Here is a 20,351-nt window from a genome sequence, read left to right as displayed (position 1 = left end):
GATTCTAGTAACATATGCTGTCCATATGCATGCCGGTCCCTCGGCTTCAAGAAACTCAGAACACACGCCTTCGTCTCGGCTCTGCGGCAGGATTCACTATCCTACGACTGGGGTGGTGTCGGAACCCGAGCAGCCTACTGGTAGGAATTCGCGCAGCACAAGGCTCGGAGCGATCTGCACCGTCGCAGTCACGCATCCTGCGCGCTTCGTAGTAGCCTCAGCTGGTTTTCAGGATCTTGACATCGTATCTGTTGTCGCGCTCAGTGCACACAGTATGCTTCACGGTGAACACAATCGTTTATTAATTCAATTGTGATAGAAATTCTTATTTGCTGAATGGACACAATACACGCAGATCTGATATAATAGGGTATACGTCCGAGCCTGCCCTGTACAATAACGCCACTTCTTACTCCTAATCGCACAGAGTAACTTCCTCGGTTGGGCCACTAACAGCATGATTCGAACAGGAAGGTCGGGGCAGTAAGACAGTTCCGCTAGCCAACTAAAGATCCTGCTTTGGACGCTAATCCCCACTTGTGTAACCAAGAACTGTCTACCCTACACTACATACCTCAGGATACATGCACCTTGCTTTCACTGACACAGATCATGGCAGTACCTGCCGTGCGCCCGATGTCCATTAATCCCAAATTGTGCTAATGCAGCATCAAGCATCGCCCAAGGCAAGCCATAAGATTATAGCGTGTCGCCAAGCCCCATTGGACAGGGGGCCCTGGTCATGGCCGACGCGTCGGACGTAGGCCATCATTGCCGCTTCCGGGATAGTCGGGCGACTCCGACGGTGCTGCCGACCCAGCAACACAGTTCAAAGTTACACAAAGATTGTACTGAAGCCCAAGATGTAGAATCATCTTGGGCAGGCATGTAGACCGCCATAGAAAATACAACGCATTCCTGGTGTTGGTGAAGAACACTATGGCTGGTTTTGCAGTGAATGTAGAACAGCCACGATTGATCGAGCAGGTCGGGAGAATCCGCTGCTGTAGAATGGAAGGATTTTCACCTCAATCTCGCAAGTCCATAGAAACACATCGAAACTCATACTATCCGTGTGCCTATCGGAATCCCAGCTAGCGTGGACTTCGATTACATTCCGGGGAATGGAGCACAGTAGTAAACCCACATGTCCGGTCTGTCTTGTTTTCCGATAACGTGGTGAAAATAATTCTCTGGTCCTATCATTTCCTAGTTTTCGTTCTCTATAGCCGTTCCTGGTTGATAACACACGGAAATTATCTCCAATATACATCGCACGCCATCTTGACATCCAGCCATAACCGGTTCTGTAGCTTGAGTATCCGGGCTTCTAGGTGGTTCCTTGCTTTATCACTAACAGGAGGGATATTTCTAGTGGAGGTCATGAGCCACTGGGCTATCGTGTCACTCCTTAGTGCCACATTAGCGTAGCATGTAGCAATCCGGGTTCGGACGGAGTAGTCTCTTCCATGCTTTCACAATTTGCCGACTTGGCCTAGTTGTTTACATTTGGTTGAGTATAAATCCCTTCCAACAGAAGGGTGGTAATTAATCGGTAGAAAGCTTAATTTTGCTTATAGTGAACTATATGAAAATGTTTGTGACAAACGTTGGACAGGCAATAGCTGGCCATCTCTTATCACTGTAGATGGCACTTTTGGTAGGGTAGATGTAAGTGGTATTCTTCTCATGGCATTTTCGCTTAGCAACCACCTCAGTCATGCTATATCTCCTCCACGGTGTGAATAGAGTTCCCAAATTCCCCTTTACACCAAGGTAATGGTAGTTGTATCAATTCCATCCCAGAACTTCGGGCCTTGCAAGTCGCGGGGTCCACAGAGGAAAATTCCTGCTCTCCGATAACTGCCAGATGTCTCTGTCGGTAGCACAAGTAAGCCCAAAAAGCGCCATGAACCATCAAAATCATGAAATCCGGGATCCCTAGGTTCGCAATCACAGCTAGAGATCAGAACCATGGACAGCTGGGTAGTTTCCTTCCTTCTTTCGAGGATGTCATCGTCATTAATTGCAAGGTCTGTCCAGTCGAAGCGAAGATGGGCAAGGTACTCTCCATCGGCTGATGTAAGCTCATAAGAAAAGTCGACATTATTGCCGAGGCTTGCGTTTCGACGGCGATATATCATTGTTGATGAGAGGATCGGGATTACTTTCGTCTGTAGAGAGATAAACCCGCTTAGAACTTTTCCATATCGATCCAGGCCCGTTGTCGTATTCATCGATGCGACTTTAAATTCAGGTTTGAGGCGGTAATGTCGAGGCCAGCTAACTGGATTGAATTGGGATACCCAGCTCCAAGTGGGGGCCAAATACTCTTTCGGAGGTGTCAAGAAGGACTTTAGTGTTGTCAAACCGTGGGGGGCCCAGAGAAGATCAGTCTCAAGCTCGTCACTCCAAATGCCGGCCAGATATTTGCTATCGGTGTGTGACGAAAAATATCGAGCCAATGCAGATATTGCTGGCAATCTATCATGCGAGTAAGAGAGATGGCGAGCGGAATATCCTTGGATCATATTGCGCCATCCAGATGGAGATAGGATTATTTTTCGGGACATATTATCACAGTCGAGATTCTGGCCCCATGGCTGAGAAATTTCATCGAATGACATATCCTGTGACCGCCGAGCTGGCACAACAAGCATATGCATCATTCGTGTGCCAAAAAAAAGTAGGCGAGGGCTACACAATGCTTCCTGAAGCGTCCAGCCACGAGTGTTCCATTGACTTTCCTTCAGATCGCAGTCAAGGGGAGATTTTTTAGAATGTGCAAGATCGAGATATTCTAACGAATCCGGGTGTTGAGAATGGCTCTCAAAGAGAGACTTGTCGTATTCTTCATCGTAGTACCCCGTGACGTGGTATATGTAGTAAAAGCCGGATATCGATGGGTTTAAAGTTGACTGAAAAGGGACTTTAATAAGATGTCGCTGTGGCTGAGTGAGAAAGCCGCTCTGGCATGAATTCCCCTGTAAGGCACACAGGGTAAAATACGAGTACATATATATTTCTGCCATCTTGGCTGATTCTCTTTCCCAGTCAGTGTGACTGTCCTGAATAATGCACAGTGCGTCCACCCAGAGATAGCGCACGCGCATTGCCCGGCAAACGAGAACCGCATCGCAGACAGTTTTCGGCAGAGATTCCATTTTAATCTCTTTCATGTTCTCGCATAATGACGCCTTGGTTGTCTTGAGCTGCTTTGCTGCATCATCTTCACAGCCCCAGCAATAGCTGAGAGCAAGGTATTTACCTCTACTTGCCCGTTTGTGGGACCCTTGATTGACTACCAGGCGCATCTTTGAATGAGTTAGCCAATGGCCAACATCTATCACGCGAGTAGGAAGGTGTGGGTCTTTGAATAATTTGTATGACCGTTTTGCCATCTTGCGTAAGCGGGACCGGCTTTTATAAGAAAGAGGATGGGATACGGGCGCTCTTTGAATGCGAAGCCAGCTTCTGCTTGGATCTATCAGTGGGTCAGATGCGTATCGTCATAAGCCGATACTTGTTGGAGTGCGTACCACCTATCTCAGCCTGCACATCGAAGCTGACTGTACATGAAAGGTCGCTAGTTTGATCTCCGATCAATTTGAAATGGACGGCAAGATGTGATAATGTAGAAAAGCAATCAAGAGACATCGCCTCACGAATAGTGTAACGAAAGCAAAGCTTGTAAATCAACACACTCTTGTGCTTGGGATCTTCCCCGTGTTCGAGTTGGAGTATTTTCTCACGCATTGCAAAGCACATGCCACATCCGGATGCACTAGATGCTGACAAGACAGGAAGTTCCGGCAATTTGTCAAGGAGATGATAATTCAGGAGAATGGCTTGCGGTCGAAAATCATCAGCATCCGTACACTGAGGCATAGCACCTTCCGGGTCAAACTTGTGAAAAATAACCTCGGGCTCGCCCCTTTTGTAATCTACCACGGTCCCGTGTTCGTGATCACTAAATTGAAGGACTCTGCACCGCTCGCACAGTGAAGTAGAAATCGACATGGCTGGACGTAGCGAAGAAAAGGGAATATGTGTTCACGTTCAATAGCAGCGTTCTCGGGTATCTGTTTGAAACGGAGGGGCAAGGTGACAGCTCACATTCCGCAGCCTAACTAATTAGCTGCATTAACTTAGTAATCATGTTAATTTAACTTGGACTGAATACTACTAGTGGCTAATAGAGATCAATGTCCCAAAGCGTGTTATAGGGTGCCAATGAGAATAACATACTAGGGTTATATTCCTGGATGTTTTCTGAATCGACATCCCGCTCAAAATCGATACATCCCTCTCTAATACGTCCCATCCCCTTGTGAGGCTCTTCCCCCTTCTTCGCTGCCATCGTGTGAGTATATTCTGTCCTTGATTCTCGAAAGGCCATCTCTATCGCCTTTCATTGTCTCCATGTGCTCCTTTGCCACCCATCCTGGCGTGTAACCACCACCGAAATCGATCACCCACGCATCCTCGTTCCGATCTACCAACACATTGTCCGGCTTTACATCTCCCCAGATAATGTCAGCCTCGTGCAGCAATTCCACAGTGGTAGTAACTTGCTCCTCCCATTTCCTCCGCTGCGCGAATGTGACTTCACCATGTAGTGCACATGAAAGGGTAAGATTGTCGCAGTCTACCAACGATATCAAAATGCCGATAACATGACGGCAGTCCTGAGCAGCATATACCACGCCGATAAATTGGGGTACACGTACTTTCGCATTATTGCTCAGGCCTTTCGTTTCCATTTTCTTGTAAGTATCCAACTCACGAAGAAGCCCTCGTTTCGTGTAGTTGTCTTTCAAGAAACACAGCTTTCCATCGACACAAACCTTCCTTGCGTAGTTGGAATAACCATATTCCCCCTCGTTGAGGCACTGCTGTACCATTTCTGGTGTGAAACTACCCCAGCTGGGATGAAGAGCGAAGTCGCCTATGTCAACACCCGGTTCGTGCAGCGTCCTTCGAGCATTATAATCGCATCGGGGTTCCATTATTTCATCGACAAAGTGAAGCTGAAAGTAATATGTTTCTGGATTGAGGTAATCACGAAGCGTGAAAGCTCGTCCATCCAATGGCGGGGCTTCAACTTCAGTAAGAATAGGAAGGAATGGTGGTACAATCCAGTCATAGAATTCATCGTATGTGGTTTCCCAGTCATGGCCAAATATATCGTTGATAAATCGCGCGTACTTGGTGAAAGATAACTCTGAGTTGATGAAATTTTTAGGGCATATTTCTACCCGAAAACGCTTGCCTTTGCACCCAATGTCGATCCGTGGCCACAAGTCATGTCTGCCATAAAGGATGTCCTGGACTTTCCAGATGGGACTTGGGGCTGTCATTTTGGGTCCTATATGCTGACCGCGATATTTTGGTGCAAAGAGTGATTGGTAAGTAGGAGCGTAGGTTTGAAAGCGTGTAGGTTGTCGAATGGCGACCAGGGAAGTCAATGTGTTCACTTTCGGTGGCTTATACAATATAGCAAGCACAACCACTTGTTCAAACAAGAGAGGGTTGTTGTAGACTTATTTATAGTCCTACTTCTACACACCTCTGACTCCTTATGTTTGGTGAAATGATGAAGACCACACCATGGGATAGCAGCGGCCAGAACTCTTGGATAAGATTATAACTGTAACTCTTACGGCAAAAATCCTCTCATGATCGGCAGCCACCCTGTTCTGATCAAAATCCTGTTTCGGGATATTCCGACAATAATGCAAGAGAGACGATTAGTCTCCTCACACAAGCGCTTTATAAATGTTTATCCTGCCTGGTTAATTAAAGTACCAACAGCAAACCACTCACATCGAAATTACTAGCGCAGGTCCAGATTCGGCAAATCCCGTCCACAGCTAATACTATTCGCAAAAAGCCAAGTACAATGTGTTACTCATCCATCAGATTCTACCGTTGTGGCCATGTCTGGCAATCCATCACCAACTACTGCCCAAAAGCACGACCAGTGCAAGGCAGCAGACGATGTGCACCGTGCTCTGAGCACAGCACGCGCCATTTTACCACCATTGGAGCACTCTGTACTCGAGAGGATTGTGTGACAAAGGACATGTGTGATAGGGGGTGGACCTGCTGTAAATGTGGACAGGACAACATCGTGCGTCACTATGTGTGCAGTGGCCCACCCTCCGCAGTAGGTGAAAGCGTTGGCGGAAGGAATCGCTGCATTCATGTTGTGTGCTTGGAATGCCGATATACATCCACTCCTCCGGAGGATACATACCCGATTCCCACGGATCATTGAACGCGATACTGGCATGTCGTTGGATCAATACATACCTCCTCAATGAGGATCAGCATGGGTGGTAGATAGTGTATTGCTCCGATTTAGCGGCGTCGCTAATCACAGGTTGCTGTTGATGGATCGCTACACTGCGTCTTTCTTGTTCTGATCAGCTACTAGTGTTAGGTTTGAATGTACGGTTCTAGCCGTGAATGGCACTGCTAGAATCCGGCAATGAATGAATAGAAAAGAGAAACATCCATCCCTCACACATTTTCATCACTCCCATACGGTAGTTCCCGTGGTGTAACGTTAAATAGATCTGCAGTAAGCTTGATTAGTGTGGCTGGCTGCTTTCTGACCGAAAATACCACCAATTTCCCGCACTTCTGAGTTATCATGAACAAGGAAATCCGTAGCGGCACAATGGTGGCTCGGAGAATGCCTCACAACGCACTATATAAATGGTCTGAAATACTATTCTATCAAGAAAGACAATATAGTACATACACTATGTACAAACACACCCTACACACACCCCCATCCTCCCTTCAACATCACCGACCACATCCAATCCCTAAGAAATAACAGTAACATTATCACCCAAGTTCCTGCAGTTTTTGGGCAGAGTAATAACAGCACCCTCACCCCTAGCTACATCAGAGTGATTATAAGTCGGGTTGAACGCCATGATCTGGCCCACAGTGGAGCCAAACTTGTCTGCAAGATCTTTGTAGGTGCCATAAATAAGTTGGTACGGCTCGACCTCACACACACTAGGACTGCACTGAGGGACCTTCAGCTCATTGTTCACCTGCACGAGTGCATCAGGATCACTGACTCCACCCTGAGCAGTTGCAGAGAGGGCGTCGACGGTGATGTTTAGTCTCAGGGCGATAGTGCGGATAGTGTCACCCTTCACGGTGTAGTAGGTATGAGGGCCACCGGAAATGCAGTCGGCGTAGTTGTCGTTGTGGCTAGGAAAGAGCAGACATGTGGAGTTGTCGGGGGTGCATGTCTCCGGGGGGATGAGCAGATGTTCTCCTGTCAAGAAGGGGATCATGGCATCGGCCATGCGGTTGAGTCGGGCAATATCGCAGATTCCGCGGTTTACCGAGTTGGAGACGCTGGCCATGGTGTCGCCTTCTTGGACGGTATAGAGACCGACGGTGCTGTTTAGGTGCGAGCGGTTGCAGGTAGGCGCGGCCGTGGCTGCTGACGCCAGGAAAGGCAGTGCTGCGAGAGATAGGAAGTGCATGGTAGAAGAATTGAAGTCAAATGAATGGAATTTTCAAAGAGCGACAAGGTTTGTAATTAAGGGAGTGACTTTTTTTTTTGCTGTATGATGAGCGGAGTGTAGTTGATAGCATTTATCGGCGAGGGCGCTCTCATTTTATGTTCATACAGAGACTGCGTCCCTTCCATGGTCGGGTCGTTAGGGATGATGCGTCCATTGTCGCAATTAAATATTCGATGGAGGGAGTGCTGGCGATCTTTCTCAAACGCGTAAGCTTAAAGTATATTGCAGACTCGGAGATAATGGCTTCCCGCGGGGACGGGGCCGCAACGGCGAAGATCTTATCCCATCCGCCTACCCTCACAGTCGCCATCTGGGGCTGGGACCCTATATTTGCAAATCCCGGTGTTCATACTGGATGAACTGCATGATGGGGCTGTGCTGTGAAACAAAGTAGATCTGGACAAGTGCTTGCAGCATGTTGAAAAAGCTATGCTAGGGTAGTGGAAACTGATAGCTATCAATCCCCGGCAGTCGCGGGCAAGCTACTGCAGATTGTACCTGAAAAGGGAAAAAGGTATAAGGAGCAATATAGATTGTGGGACTACTTTCTTCTCGTTCTGAAATTTTGAGGCCTTGGAAAAGATTGACTTATCGGCCTTTTTGGTTGTTGTCCCCCTTATCAATCCGGAGACAGCCTACTTTGGTGATAAGGCAGGCGTGTGGTTTTCGGGGAGGGTGATTGCGAGCACAGAATTGAGATGACATGGTCGTCAACATTTTCTCAAAGACACGAGGATCATATCATTATGAGGTCTGGTATCAAATGCCTTTTTTTATATAAGAAGATATTCAAAATTGATGTGAGATCTCTTTAAGGACAGCTTTTTAAATCGGAAAACGAACTTTTATTGAATGACTTATTCCATGACAGCTACATCTCCGAGGTGTTTTGAAATGTTTTGAATATATTCAAGCTAGTGACAATCCGGGGCATGTGTTTTATATATTTATTCAGAACAATGAGAAGAGCCGAATTTTTAACCCCAGGTCCCAAGCTTTGCTGGTGCCTTATATGATGTCAGTAAGTATGAGAATCTTCCAAATCTTCTAAAGCTGTTTTTATATCCCTGGTCTGACATCCCTGTACTAGTAGTTCCCGAATCTGCTATGTGTGGGTGCGCGGCAGAGCCTGACTCCATCGCAGCCTCGAAGCGGCCTTGAACCAGCCATTATCACGGAAAATAGCCCTTATCATCCAAGGACAACCGTAGGAAAGTTGCATGTCTCAGAACTGGGCGTGCGTCCGTTTCGTAAGGAGATTGCCATGCAGGCCTGCAATTCATGCCGTAGACGCCAGGTAAAAAAACACCATCCGGTTCAAACTTAATGAAAGGATGTAGAGAAATGCATGTTTGCTAGACAACATCACTTATTTGCGGAAGGAAGTTGCCCCTTATCCCCTAGGTACTTCTCCCGAAGTGAATTAATGGCCAGCACACCTAGCTGCTGGACGGAACCCAAGGAGGTGATTTGCAGCACGCTGATCTCGAGCCCGAGGTTCTGCCGCCACCATCTGCGGATCTCGACACTGACTAAAGAATCAAGACCCAGGGCAGTCAACGAGGAGGTGACATCCATGTCTTCCTTACGCAGGGACATGATTGAACAAACCATATTTACAATCTCACCAGTCACAATCTCGAGGCTTGAGTCGTCGTTCAAGATGTCGGGGTTCGCAGCTACTCTGTTGAGAAATTGTTTCAGTGGACTGTCGCCCGAGACTAGGGCGGTGCTGCGAGATGTGCTAAGATTCCGGTGTACGCTCACTCGGACATCGTCCTTCGCAAGGCCATTGAGTCCCCTTGTTTTGGATATGGAGCCGACAAGGAGGTCGGCGATGCCACCGGAGCATTCGGCTCCTGCGGCCTTTGCGGCACACTGCTGACTTAAAACCACCCGGATAGATTGCAGAACCTCGCTCTCCGAGAGTAAGAGGTTCACACCCTTTAACTTCTGGAAAAGTGCGGGGTCTTCACTGACAAAGCCAACTTCACCCATGACCCCGACGTCGATCACATTTGCCGGCAGTCCCAGCGCTCGGCGATGACGCGTGAGGGCATCTTGGAATGTGCCGCCAGCAGCGTAGTTGGTCTGCCCCCAGTTCCCTTGATGGCCCACAATGGAACTGATGAGGAGGAAGAAGTCCAGGTCTATGCTGTGGTCAAAGACTGTGTGCAGATTCCACGCCCCCTGTACTTTGGGTGCGGTCGCTCCCTCCCAGTCTTCTATTGTCATGTCCACCAGAGATCGGTCCTGGTAGAAATCATTGGTTAGTGGTTATTGCCAGGGTAAACTGTGTTTCCAGAAAATCTTACCCGTAACACCATTGGCATGTGTAGCACACCAGCGATTGGTCGAGGGCTAAGGTCTACTGCTCGCCTGATGTCCTCGATGTCCGTGACAGTTCCTGTAACCAGCGTTGTATTGCCACCCAATGCTTGGAGTTCGCGGAATACCTCCTGCGTCCTGGGCTTGGTGTGCGCAGTAGGGGAAAGATAAACCAGATGCCGGGCTCCATTCTCTATCATCCACGCTGAGACAGCTCGACCTAGTCCACCAAGGCCACCGACAAGGAGGTATGACTTGTCGCTAGCAAAAAGTGGTGTAGATTCAAGAGCAATATTTGTGGGTAATTGCTCCGGGCCTTCTGGCATTTTCACTACTATCTTCCCAATGTGCTGTCCACCTTGCATGTATCTGAATGCCTTTACCACGTCAATAGCATCGAACACGTGGTTGGGGTAGATCGGCTTCAGATGACCCTGTTGGAGAAGGTCTGCGCATTGCTGTAGATACCTGTGTCATAGAATGGTCAGCAAATTGCATGATACCTGCGCGAGATATTCCCTTACCTTTGAATCACGTGGGGCTTTCTGTCGATCAACACGGATAGATCGACACCGGAGAAATTCCGGTTGTCTGCAAACTCGTTCATGCTGAGCATTCCATAGTCGAGAAAGTCACGCTTGCCTAGCTCTACCATTGTTCCGAAGCTGGCAACGCACCGCCAGGATGCGTGGAGCAACTCTCCAGACAACGAGTTCAGCACCACGTCCACTCCTCTCCCATCGGTATCGTGCCGGACCTTATCTGCGAAGCTGGAGTCTCGTGAATTGTATATTTGAGATCTGGGGATCCCGAAGTTTTCTGTAAGAAATTGGACTTTCTCTTCGCTCCCAACTGTTGCATAAACCTAAGTCCCGTCAGCTTCAAAGACCGGTTTACATGGCGCTGCTACCCCTGTATGCTTGACGAACCTCGGCGCCTGTCATTTGACTGATCTGGATAGCGGCTTGGCCAACGCCCCCACAAGCTGAATGGATGAGAATAGTCTGGGATCAGTTGTTAGTTTGAGGGAGTCAGTATAATTGACTACTTCGGGGAAAGACATACCTCTCCTGCTTGCAACTTCGCAAGCTCAATGAGCGAATGGATCGCGGTTAAAAACACGCTCGGCATGGTGGCAGCGTCTTCGAAACTAAGATTGTCCGGAATACGAACACAGAGACTCTCTGTCGTAATCACGCTGCTAGAGAAACATCCTTTTGAAGCCCCGGTCATCACTCGATCGCCTTCCTGGACGCGGGTCACACCAGGTCCGGTCCTGGTAACCGTTCCTGACCCTTCCAGTCCTAGAGCGGTCTTGGATCCACCGATGATGCCCATTGCAATAAGCACGTCCTGAAGGTAGAACATATTGTCAGAAGTTGTCAACTTTGCCCATTGGGTCGTTAACAAAACACTCGGTTGTATATTCTGCCTACCTTGAAGTTAAGTCCAACAGCCTCCAAACGAATCTCAATCTCATAATCGTCCAATTCCCTTGAGTGGGTCTGCGCCCAGGACAGCGAATTCAGCGATCCTTTTTTGTCAATACATAGCTTCCTCCCAGTGCCCTCTTCCGGATCATCCACGTGCTCGCTTGGAAAATATGGGAAATATCTAGGAACCTGTGTTGTTCCGTCGACGATCGCATATTCCGGGTCAATATCTGCGCCGTCTCGGTTTTTCTGGGCGCGGAAGTTTGCGATGATCTTCTCCAGACTCTCCGCTGCCTCTTGAGAAGAAAACTCATCAACTTCTACTGTCACAAGGTCGAGAGATAACTCGAATCGAACATTGCGCGCAACTCCCAACACTAATGAATAGCGCGGATCATTGCAGTGGATTTGGCAGTTCTTCGTTATCCAGATCATGCTCCCAAACTCGCTCGAGGTAACATAGGCAACGAAGGCGTTCCAGTCCTCGCCAGCGATTCCGTGGAAAAATGGGCCTTCTAGATCCAATAACGAAACTACAAGTTGCCCTGCTGGCATATCCTTTCCCAACTTTTGCCATGACACGCTGTAACCTTTCTTGATCAAAACTCGTTCGATATTGCCCGCTGCGGCGCTGATCTTGGATCGATATAGAAGGGTGACTGGGGTGCGTGCAGCATCCCATTCGACTGCCACCGGAGAAGAAATGATGTAGGCATTGACATGGTAGGGCTGCTCGTCATCGAAGATCGCGGAGTCGACACCCGTAAATCCGGCCTTCCGTAGTTCATCGTCCCATCTCTGGACGGGAACATAGGGCCTCGTCTGGCGTCCATCTTCGCTCCCCAACCACCATCCGGGAAGTGTACCCTGGCATATGTTATTCGTCCAATCAGTTCCAGAATGGATAAAACATTTCTTCTTAACTTACCATGATATAACCTATAAAAAGCATCTCTGGCAACGTCTGAGCTACTCTTCGAGAAGGTCGTTGGGATTTTCACGACTCACCTGTGCATAGCTCTTGTAGGAAAAGTGTACCGCCGGGAGCAAGCAGCCGTCGAACATTACGAAGCGTGGCATGAAGTGAGGGGGTTGCATGTAGGACCTGCATTGATGTCAGCCGATGAAAGAAAACTGAAAGGGAAGACATAGGTAAAGCATGGGTCTCACATTGTCAGCGATGATCAAGTCAAAGCTGTGAGGTGAAAAGCCTTGCTCCTCGATATCCTTGGTAATATCGAGAACACGGAAATCCACCTGCTCGTAATTCTGAAACTGTTCCTTTGCCGTAGCAAAGAAGCCAGGTGAAATATCTGTAAATGTATACTGTGAGTACATTCGCACCGCGTCATCAGTAACAAGCGACCTGAGGGCCCTCGCCGTCGTGCTGCCAGTGCCTGCGCCGATCTCAAGGACTTTGATTGTAGGTCTGGTATGGCCTATGGTCGCGAAGAACGAGTCCATCTGATTCTTCGCAGTGTATATGTTTGACAGCACATTATTCTTTGTCAGGAGCTCCAGCGGTTGAACTTCGCCTTTAGCCAGACCTTCAATATTCTCCAATATCGATTCGATAGCCAAGCTCAGTGGCGCTGATTGCTCATTATACAAGGCTTCCACGGATCTTGCCTTAATTAATAAACCTCGTTGTCGCGGATCCAATGTTGACCATTGAGAGGCCTCGGGGATGATATGGTCGTACTCGCCATTGGCAAGGCGGGTCGTTTCCGTCTCCAGCCAGCTTTTGTAGCGGGTGAAGTGCTCGACCTCGACGGCTGTAAATCGGAGCCTGTCGCAAGCTTCATGGACGCAAAGAACAGTAAGTTGCTCAAGCAGAACAACAGCATCTTTGCTAGACATCACCTCGAAAAGATCCTGATGCCGCACCAGATCAATGTGAGGAGCCCACCTCATCTGCGCCGCCGCAAGATCATCAACTTTCTCCTGCACGTCCAGACTACTGAATGTGCAGCCCTCCATCTGGAGAGCAGGTTGCCCATTTGAGAATGCCATTATGCGACCGTCAAGTACGTCGCCATCTGCTGCACCAACTGATACTTGAATTCGAAGAGCCTGGCTCACTGGTGCAATTTGAAGCTCGGTCATTGCCTTTGGTACCACTGGCCGCCCAATCTTCCGTGGCTTGCCACCGCACTTGGCCAAGATCATTAGCTGCAGACACTGGTCGATGATGGTGGGATGGATGTGGTAGAACGACTCGCTATGCGAAAAGTTTCCATCCGCCGTGGCTGTTGCATTACCCCCTGTCGGATCCACTGTAATGTCTTCTAGGCCCTGGAAGGTTGGGCCGTATGTCAAGCCAAGCGCGGAAAGGGCGCGGTACCAGACGGTCGGGTTGACTCTTCGAGGCAAAGCATCCATAAGACGGCTGATGGTGTTTTGTGTCCATCGACCGGCCCTGGCAAACCCAGTACAATGCTTCGTCCAGTGGTTATTGGTGAACGAGGAGATCGTGAACTCAAAAGCCGCTGAGTCTGACACGCTCGTGATCCTTCCTGGTCTGAGATTGGTTATAAGCTCCACCGGGTTCCCTGCATGAAGTAGCAAAGCATTATTCATATGCAGCCGATGAATTGTATACTCATGGATTCCAGTAACCCTTCGAACAGCTTCTCCCACCATAGCGATATATCCGGCACCTGGGAAGACAATATCACCACCAACCCGGTGGTCCTCCAACCACGGTACATCCTCCAGTTGAAGGATGTTTCTCCATGCAGGCTCCAAATCGCTGGCTTCGAGCACCGGTGACCCCAGAAGCTCATGATTGGGGAAGGTCCGGAACCTCCACCTCTTCGTGACTCTGCTTTCTTCCCAGTATGCGGTGCGTTCCTGCCACGAGTATAGGGGAAGGTCAGTGAGAACCGTCTCGTCCTCGGTCCCGTTGACAAGGCCAAGGTTGACGTCTACTCCAAGAGTAAAGATATGGCCCGCAGTAGCCATCATACTGCTAACCAAGCTCTTTCCTCTTACAAGTGTGGGAATGTACGTAACAATAGACTGGGGTCGGTTAGATGAAAAGATCTGCCGGAGGGGCCCGGCAAGTGTTGAGTGCGGCCCGATCTCGACGAAGACGGCACCTTCTTCACGTTTTAGTAAGGACTGAACCGCAGAGCAGAAGCGCACAGGAGACTCTAGGTTCCTCTGCCAGTACGCGGCGTCCAATTGAGGCAGACCTGACTGAGAATCTACGCTCACTGTGGAATATGGAAGGGGTGGATGAGTTCCAACAAGTTTCTCGAGAATGGTTCTGTATGCCTCTCCAATAGCTTTCATGTGATCTGTATACCGCTATTATCAGTATAGTTGGCAAAAATGTACAAAGTAGGTATGAAACTCACGGGAGTGATACGCAATATTGACCTGTAGACGCCTATAGAAGGCTTCCGGCCGCGCAAGATTGATCTTGTGACCCACTGCCTCTACCTTCTCCACATCGCCGGAGATGGTCACACTGTGAGGGCTATTCTCACAGGCAATGACTGCCCCCTCCACCAGGAACTCTTCAACCTCCTGTGGGCTCAGACCGATGGCAGCCATGGCCCCTTCAATCTGGAGCGAACTGGCAAATTTCCCGCGGTAGAAAGCAATTGTGATTGCTTCTTCGGCTGTCAAGCTTCCCATCGCATAAGCTGCAGCTATTTCTCCACTGGAATGGCCCACTACCGTAGCTGGCTTAATGTTCCACGCAGCCAATAGGTCCACAAGTGCGATCTGAAGTGCAGTGCACAGAGGCTGTACAAACTCTGCTTTGTTGGTCCAGAATGCGAAAGCTGCATCTGCAAGACAGTCTAAATCGATAGTATTTAGCATAGGCTTTTACAGCGAAGCAACAAGATGCATCCGTCATACCTAAGATCGTCCACGATGGAGAATCTTCTAAGACCCTCAAGGCCATATCCATTTTTTCTATGCTGCTGCGAAAGGAAGGAAAAGCCCACAGAAGCTCGGAAGCCATACCCGCCCACTGCGCACCTTGTCCGTTGAAGACAAAGGCTAGGGGTTGGTCCTTCGCAGGGGTTCTGCGCGTATCCGACACGGCAGGTTGACCATGGTCGTCACTAGTGACAAAGCCTCGACAGACCATGTGATCTCGACGTTGACCAAGTGTGTATGCGACATCAATTGTGGGCACTCGCCTGTTAGCCAGATATTCCTTCGTTGCGTGAAGCCGGTCTGCAAGTGATTCCATACTGTCGGCAGAAACAACATGAACATAAGACCGCCTTTTGCAGTCTTTATTCCTCTTCAAACCACGAACGTTGGACGGGGCTGCTTCGACAATAGTCTACAAGAATTAGAGCATTTTTCGCAAATATCTGAGCTTACTGGACGGTGTCTTACGTGTGCGTTCACGCCTCCAATACCGAAGGAGTTGACACTGACCCTTTCCATGCGGTTCACTGGCCAGGGCAGCGTCTCTGTGGGCACTTTGAGTCGGGCTTCCTCAAAGGGTACTGGAAGGCACACAGAAAACTATCAGCATTGGCCATAGACGTGACAAATGGGAATTGAAGGTTTTGTCATACTGCCTGGATTAGGTCTGGAGAAGTTAATGTTTGGCGGGATTTGTTTGTGTTCGAGAGCAAGCACAGCTTTGATTAGGCCAGTAAGTCCAGAAGCACCCTCTGAATGACCCAAATTGGGTTTCACCTAGAACGACAGGCTGTTAGTTGCAAATCTTAAGGCTGCTGACAGAGGACGAATATTACCGCTCCCATAATGATACCCTTTTCACCAAACACTTTGGCAATCCCAGCAGCCTCAGTTCGGTCTCCAACAGATGTTCCTGTACCATGAGCCTCGATATATGCTGTCTGCGAAGTGTCTGAGATTCCTGCCTGCTCATAAGTCTCTTGAATGAGTGCTGCCTGGGCTTCAGCGCTGGGTGTGGATAGCCCTGCAGTTTTTCCATCACTGTTCGTACCCGTCCCCCGGATCACTCCCCGGATTGGATCATTGTCGCGAATGGCATCCTCAAGCTTCTTTACGTAGATAGCGTTAATTGCCTCCCCGCGAGCGTATCCGTTTGCAGAAGCGTCGAACGTTTTACATTTTCCGTCTGGAGACAGTGCTCCTTCCTCGGTCATGGCAATTGTATAAGTTGGCGTAAGAAGGAGGCTAGTACCTGCCACGATCGCGGAGGAGCACTCCCCTGTTGCAATGGCACGCTGGGCCATGTCGAGACCGACAAGAGATGAGGAGCAGGCCGTTCGAACTGTGCAGCTTTTGTGGTTATATACGTCAGCAACATAGCCTCTTTGACGGACGGGCATGATGCAACTCTGCGCAACTTACCTGGGCCCCGTGAGATCGTAATGGTATGAAACTCGATTGGCAAGAGCAAAGTCACCCGTGCCGCCAACCCGACCCTGACCCAAATTCTGATAATCCTTGCGGGTCATATCTAGCCAGTCTTCCCCAAAGACCCCGACAAAACACCCAATATCCCTTCCCTGCCATGCGACCTGACCTCCGCTCTCCATACATTCCCAGACTACCTTCAATAGGAGACGTTGCTGTGGGTCCATCCTGGCCAGCTCGACAGGGGAGATGTTGAAAAACTCCGCGTCGAATTTGCTAATATCTTCATCCAGGCAATAAGCATACTTGCAACACACGGATCCCCTTTGGCCCGACTCGCTATAGAATCCATTAATGTTGTACCGATCTGGCGGCAGTTCCCTTCGAGCACACCGTTTGTTGACGAGAAGATCCCAGAATTCAGAGTCGGTTTTGACTCCACCGGGAAGCCTCAGCCCCACCCCTACAATGGCTAACGGGCAGGATGTGGCCGTTTCGGTCGATTTAAGGCTGCTCAACTTTGTCCTGAGAAATTGTAAAACCGCCAAGATGTAAGAAATGACTCTCAGAAGAAAATACATGATGCAAGGTGATGGGATCACTGGTAGAGTATTAAAGTCGCTTATGTTTCTCTTTTCAATGACACTGTACTCTTCTGTTTATATAACCATTCAAGGACTATCACCAACTACGAAAACCTAGTCTATCAGAAAATCAACTCTCTCTGGGGTTTACAGTAACAGCAACGACCACCTATGCTGGACTGTATGTGGTTGATCTTACAGCACAATGATTCACCTGTTAAAGTCACCCTTGCGGAAGAGGTCAAAGCCCGCCGATCAACTCATGGTCCAACACATCTAAATGCACATACAGCCCAGACTAACATCACAACGAAAGGCTAAAGATGAATGTAGCAACTTGTTCATTCGAGCAGAATAGCTGTTGTACAACCCCAAAAACCAGTATGTGAAGAGCCAGGAGAGGCCATGATTGTGTCCAGACTACGGCAAGGGATGCCGCTCCCCCTTCCCCACCCAGTTGCAACACCTGGTCCTATATATGTTACGCAGCCTGTTGCATGGTATAGATCGGAGCATCCTTACGAAAGACCCATGCAAGATAGTGAGGCTTCAGCTACAAGCCATGGTACGATCAGTGGGGTTATATTCTACAATTTACCCTGACCTTAAAAGGAGGAAAATGCATGCATTATGGGGTAAGCAGAAACTCGGTCCTTGTCCTGTTTTGGCATGTTTCCTTGCTGGAGCTCCTGCAGCCGCCGGATACGTGGTCACATTTGATCAACTGTACTCATGCGCGGGTGCGCGAATGCAGAAGTTGTGTAGTTCGCCAAGATGACAGGTCATATGAATTCTAACACCGGAATAATTACCTACAATATAGTCACAGTATCTGAACTGTAGTCACTGTATCAAGCGGATGATATATTCATTAATTTATGCGACCGCATCGGACGGTCTCCGTTGGCTTGGTTAGCTGTTCTCTTTTGTGGTAGCACAATCTCTGCAGTGTCTGCACTTATGTTTTGGTATGTGGCGGTGGTGTGTTCAGTTGTTGCTAAATTTCTAGTCTGCATCGTGCTTGCCCGAGAAGGTGAGTTGAGGGAGATGACCACCTCTTGACATGATAGCAGCCACTCTGTAGGCGTATAACGCCATATCCGTACTGCTTGAGTGTTAAGTTTTTCACGCCCGATTGCAGAACGTGCCACGTCGTCATATACTGCATAACATACATACATATGCATATGCGGCGCGCGGACAGACATTGTCCAGGCCGAGTTTAGGGTACTACATATTAAATCGACGTAGGGATAGGATTAGTCCTATTGAGATAAACTGCCACAATTCTCAAACTTGCTCCAGATAGAAGAGCACTTATATAATATCGACGGATGAATCTAGATTAAGGCACCACGCCTTCTCGACTGGAATAGGTTTATACAGATGGATGACACTTGGCGATAGAATAGGAGACAAGATCTGCATTTACTTCAATAGCGCCTTTAGGAGTAGAATGTGTCTCGACCAGAAGATACTGACCGAAAGCTAGTCCGTAACTTCGCTCCCCCATGCGATATTATGTGGGACTACCGGTCCGCTCTTATTGCCCGGATTCTCTGGGTCAAAGTCCAAGCGATCGGGGATTTTCAAACCAGTTGGCAAATGGTACCGAACAAACCAGACAGAGACACCATCCTTGTACAGCCATGGGTCCTCCGTTTGGCGTTGCCACGTTTCCAATCGCGACCTGAGGTCGTCAAGAACGGCTGCGTACGCTGGATCCTTCGCAAGATTGTGAACCTCTCTAGGGTCCGTCTCCAAGTCGTAAAGTTCCTCTGGGGGGCGAAAGAAGTAGTCTCTTAGCTTCCGTCCGCCGACCATGATGTTTGTGTCGCTTGAATTACGGATATCCTCCCAAGAGAGGGATCCATACAGGTCAGCTGCGAAAGGGAAATCCAACCGCCAGGCCAGATTACGGTGGTATTTGTACCGACGATCGCGAATAAAACGTGTGGGCCAGTAATTCGTTACTTCATGGAATGTGTGCGAGCCAAACGTCTGGTTGAAATCTGGCAACCCGTTGGAAGTTCCAACAATCGGTAGAAGGGATCGGCCCAGTCGCTTTTTCTCTGGATCGGTGACCTCGGGATGACCGACAAAGTCAAGAATAGTAGGAAGAATGTCAACATAGGAGATCATGTTTGGGCTAACGGCAGGAGGGGTGTTTGGTTGTCTAATAATCAAAGGAAGTCTGACACCCGCATCATAGAGTGTTGTTTTGGAGTTGATGAAAGGCGGGCCATTATCGCTGATGAAGATGACGAGGGTCGAGTCATCTAGGCCAGTCTCCTTTAGAGCATCCAGCACAAACCCGACACCTTGATCAAGACGATGAATTGATTTGTAGTATTCGACCAGTTCAGAGCGAGTACCGGGGGTATCATTGACGAATGAGGGAATCGGAACATCTTCTGGTTCGAGATGAAGCTTGGTGATTCGAGGATCATAGTCATCCGTATTTCCAAAACCACCCCGAGTTCGGTCGCGATGAGGATCGTGATACCCGATAGTCAATGCAAACGGTCTGTCACTGGATTTTGCTTCCTCGAGAAACGATTTGGCCTGGTCGGCAATAACAGCAACATCGCGAGTGTCGCTCTCCTTGCGCAGTTGCCAGGGATAAACAGCAGATGGCCCTACATGAACCTTGCCCAGAATCCCCGTCCAGTAACCCGCTTCATTCAATAGATAAGGTAAACTCTTCACGTGGTCAAACGTCACGAAATGATGACGGTGGCTCGCAAGCCCATATTGTCCATTCTGGTGGGTGTGTAGACCGGTGTAGATGACAGAGCGACTACCACTGCATGACGCCGTACTTGCGAATGCATAGTCGAATCTGGTCCCCTGCTCTGCGAGGCGATCGAGGTTCGGCGTTTGGGATGTGGTGTCCCCGTAGCAGCTGAGTTGTTTCCCCAGATCATCTGCGATCAACAGAAGAACATTCTTCTTACTCGCCATTGTTGTGAGAGAAGCAAAATAAAATAAGGCTGCGCCAAAGACCTTTGTAACTCGTGGACAAAGAAGGTAAGAAATGCAAAGCTCCAAAGGAAGATGGAGTGCTGTGGGAAGCTGTCCAAGACCCCTGTTGAACCCCGCTTAGGATCACCTACCCTCGC

At 48.9% G+C, this 20,351-nt stretch overlaps 5 protein-coding genes across 5 annotated transcripts; all 5 read right to left on the bottom strand.

Annotated features, from left to right (window-relative positions):
- Window positions 1–1,766: 1,766 nt before the first annotated feature.
- On the bottom strand, window positions 1,767–4,028 carry BO79DRAFT_263341 (HET domain-containing protein; the record flags this gene model as incomplete). Its single annotated transcript, XM_025686672.1, has 3 exons — window positions 3,540–4,028; window positions 2,996–3,484; window positions 1,767–2,929 (listed from the first exon to the last, which is right to left on the bottom strand). The coding sequence occupies exons 1-3, from the start codon at window positions 4,018–4,020 to the stop codon at window positions 1,767–1,769; spliced, it is 2,133 nt and encodes a 710-aa protein (XP_025540616.1). The 5' UTR covers window positions 4,021–4,028.
- A 282-nt stretch (window positions 4,029–4,310) lies between these two features.
- BO79DRAFT_216621 (uncharacterized protein) lies at window positions 4,311–5,360 on the bottom strand (the record flags this gene model as incomplete). The annotated part of the gene is made up of 1 exon (XM_025683329.1): window positions 4,311–5,360. The coding sequence occupies one exon, from the start codon at window positions 5,358–5,360 to the stop codon at window positions 4,311–4,313; it is 1,050 nt and encodes a 349-aa protein (XP_025540615.1).
- Window positions 5,361–6,836: 1,476 nt separating this feature from the next.
- On the bottom strand, window positions 6,837–7,517 carry BO79DRAFT_253880 (LysM peptidoglycan-binding domain-containing protein; the record flags this gene model as incomplete). Its single annotated transcript, XM_025686022.1, has 1 exon — window positions 6,837–7,517. One exon carries the CDS (start codon window positions 7,515–7,517, stop codon window positions 6,837–6,839), a length of 681 nt encoding a protein of 226 aa, XP_025540614.1.
- A 1,407-nt stretch (window positions 7,518–8,924) lies between these two features.
- Window positions 8,925–17,226, bottom strand: BO79DRAFT_144789 (type I polyketide synthase; the record flags this gene model as incomplete). The annotated part of the gene is made up of 15 exons (XM_025678397.1): window positions 8,925–9,812; window positions 9,875–10,355; window positions 10,412–10,752; window positions 10,817–10,891; window positions 10,953–11,240; window positions 11,324–12,187; window positions 12,249–12,274; window positions 12,329–12,425; window positions 12,491–14,622; window positions 14,683–15,132; window positions 15,194–15,629; window positions 15,686–15,798; window positions 15,871–15,994; window positions 16,054–16,567; window positions 16,640–17,226. The coding sequence occupies 15 exons, from the start codon at window positions 17,224–17,226 to the stop codon at window positions 8,925–8,927; spliced, it is 7,416 nt and encodes a 2,471-aa protein (XP_025540613.1).
- Window positions 17,227–18,717: 1,491 nt separating this feature from the next.
- BO79DRAFT_263335 (sulfatase family protein) lies at window positions 18,718–20,250 on the bottom strand (the record flags this gene model as incomplete). The annotated part of the gene is made up of 1 exon (XM_025686671.1): window positions 18,718–20,250. Exon 1 carries the CDS (start codon window positions 20,191–20,193, stop codon window positions 18,718–18,720), a length of 1,476 nt encoding a protein of 491 aa, XP_025540612.1. The 5' UTR covers window positions 20,194–20,250.
- Window positions 20,251–20,351: the final 101 nt, after the last annotated feature.

This window comes from Aspergillus costaricaensis (assembly GCF_003184835.1).
Source record: "Aspergillus costaricaensis CBS 115574 unplaced genomic scaffold BO79scaffold_12, whole genome shotgun sequence".
NCBI classification, from domain to species: domain Eukaryota; kingdom Fungi; phylum Ascomycota; class Eurotiomycetes; order Eurotiales; family Aspergillaceae; genus Aspergillus; species Aspergillus costaricensis.
Note: the sequence above shows the minus strand (reverse complement) of the source record. Positions and strands in the feature narration are given on the sequence as shown.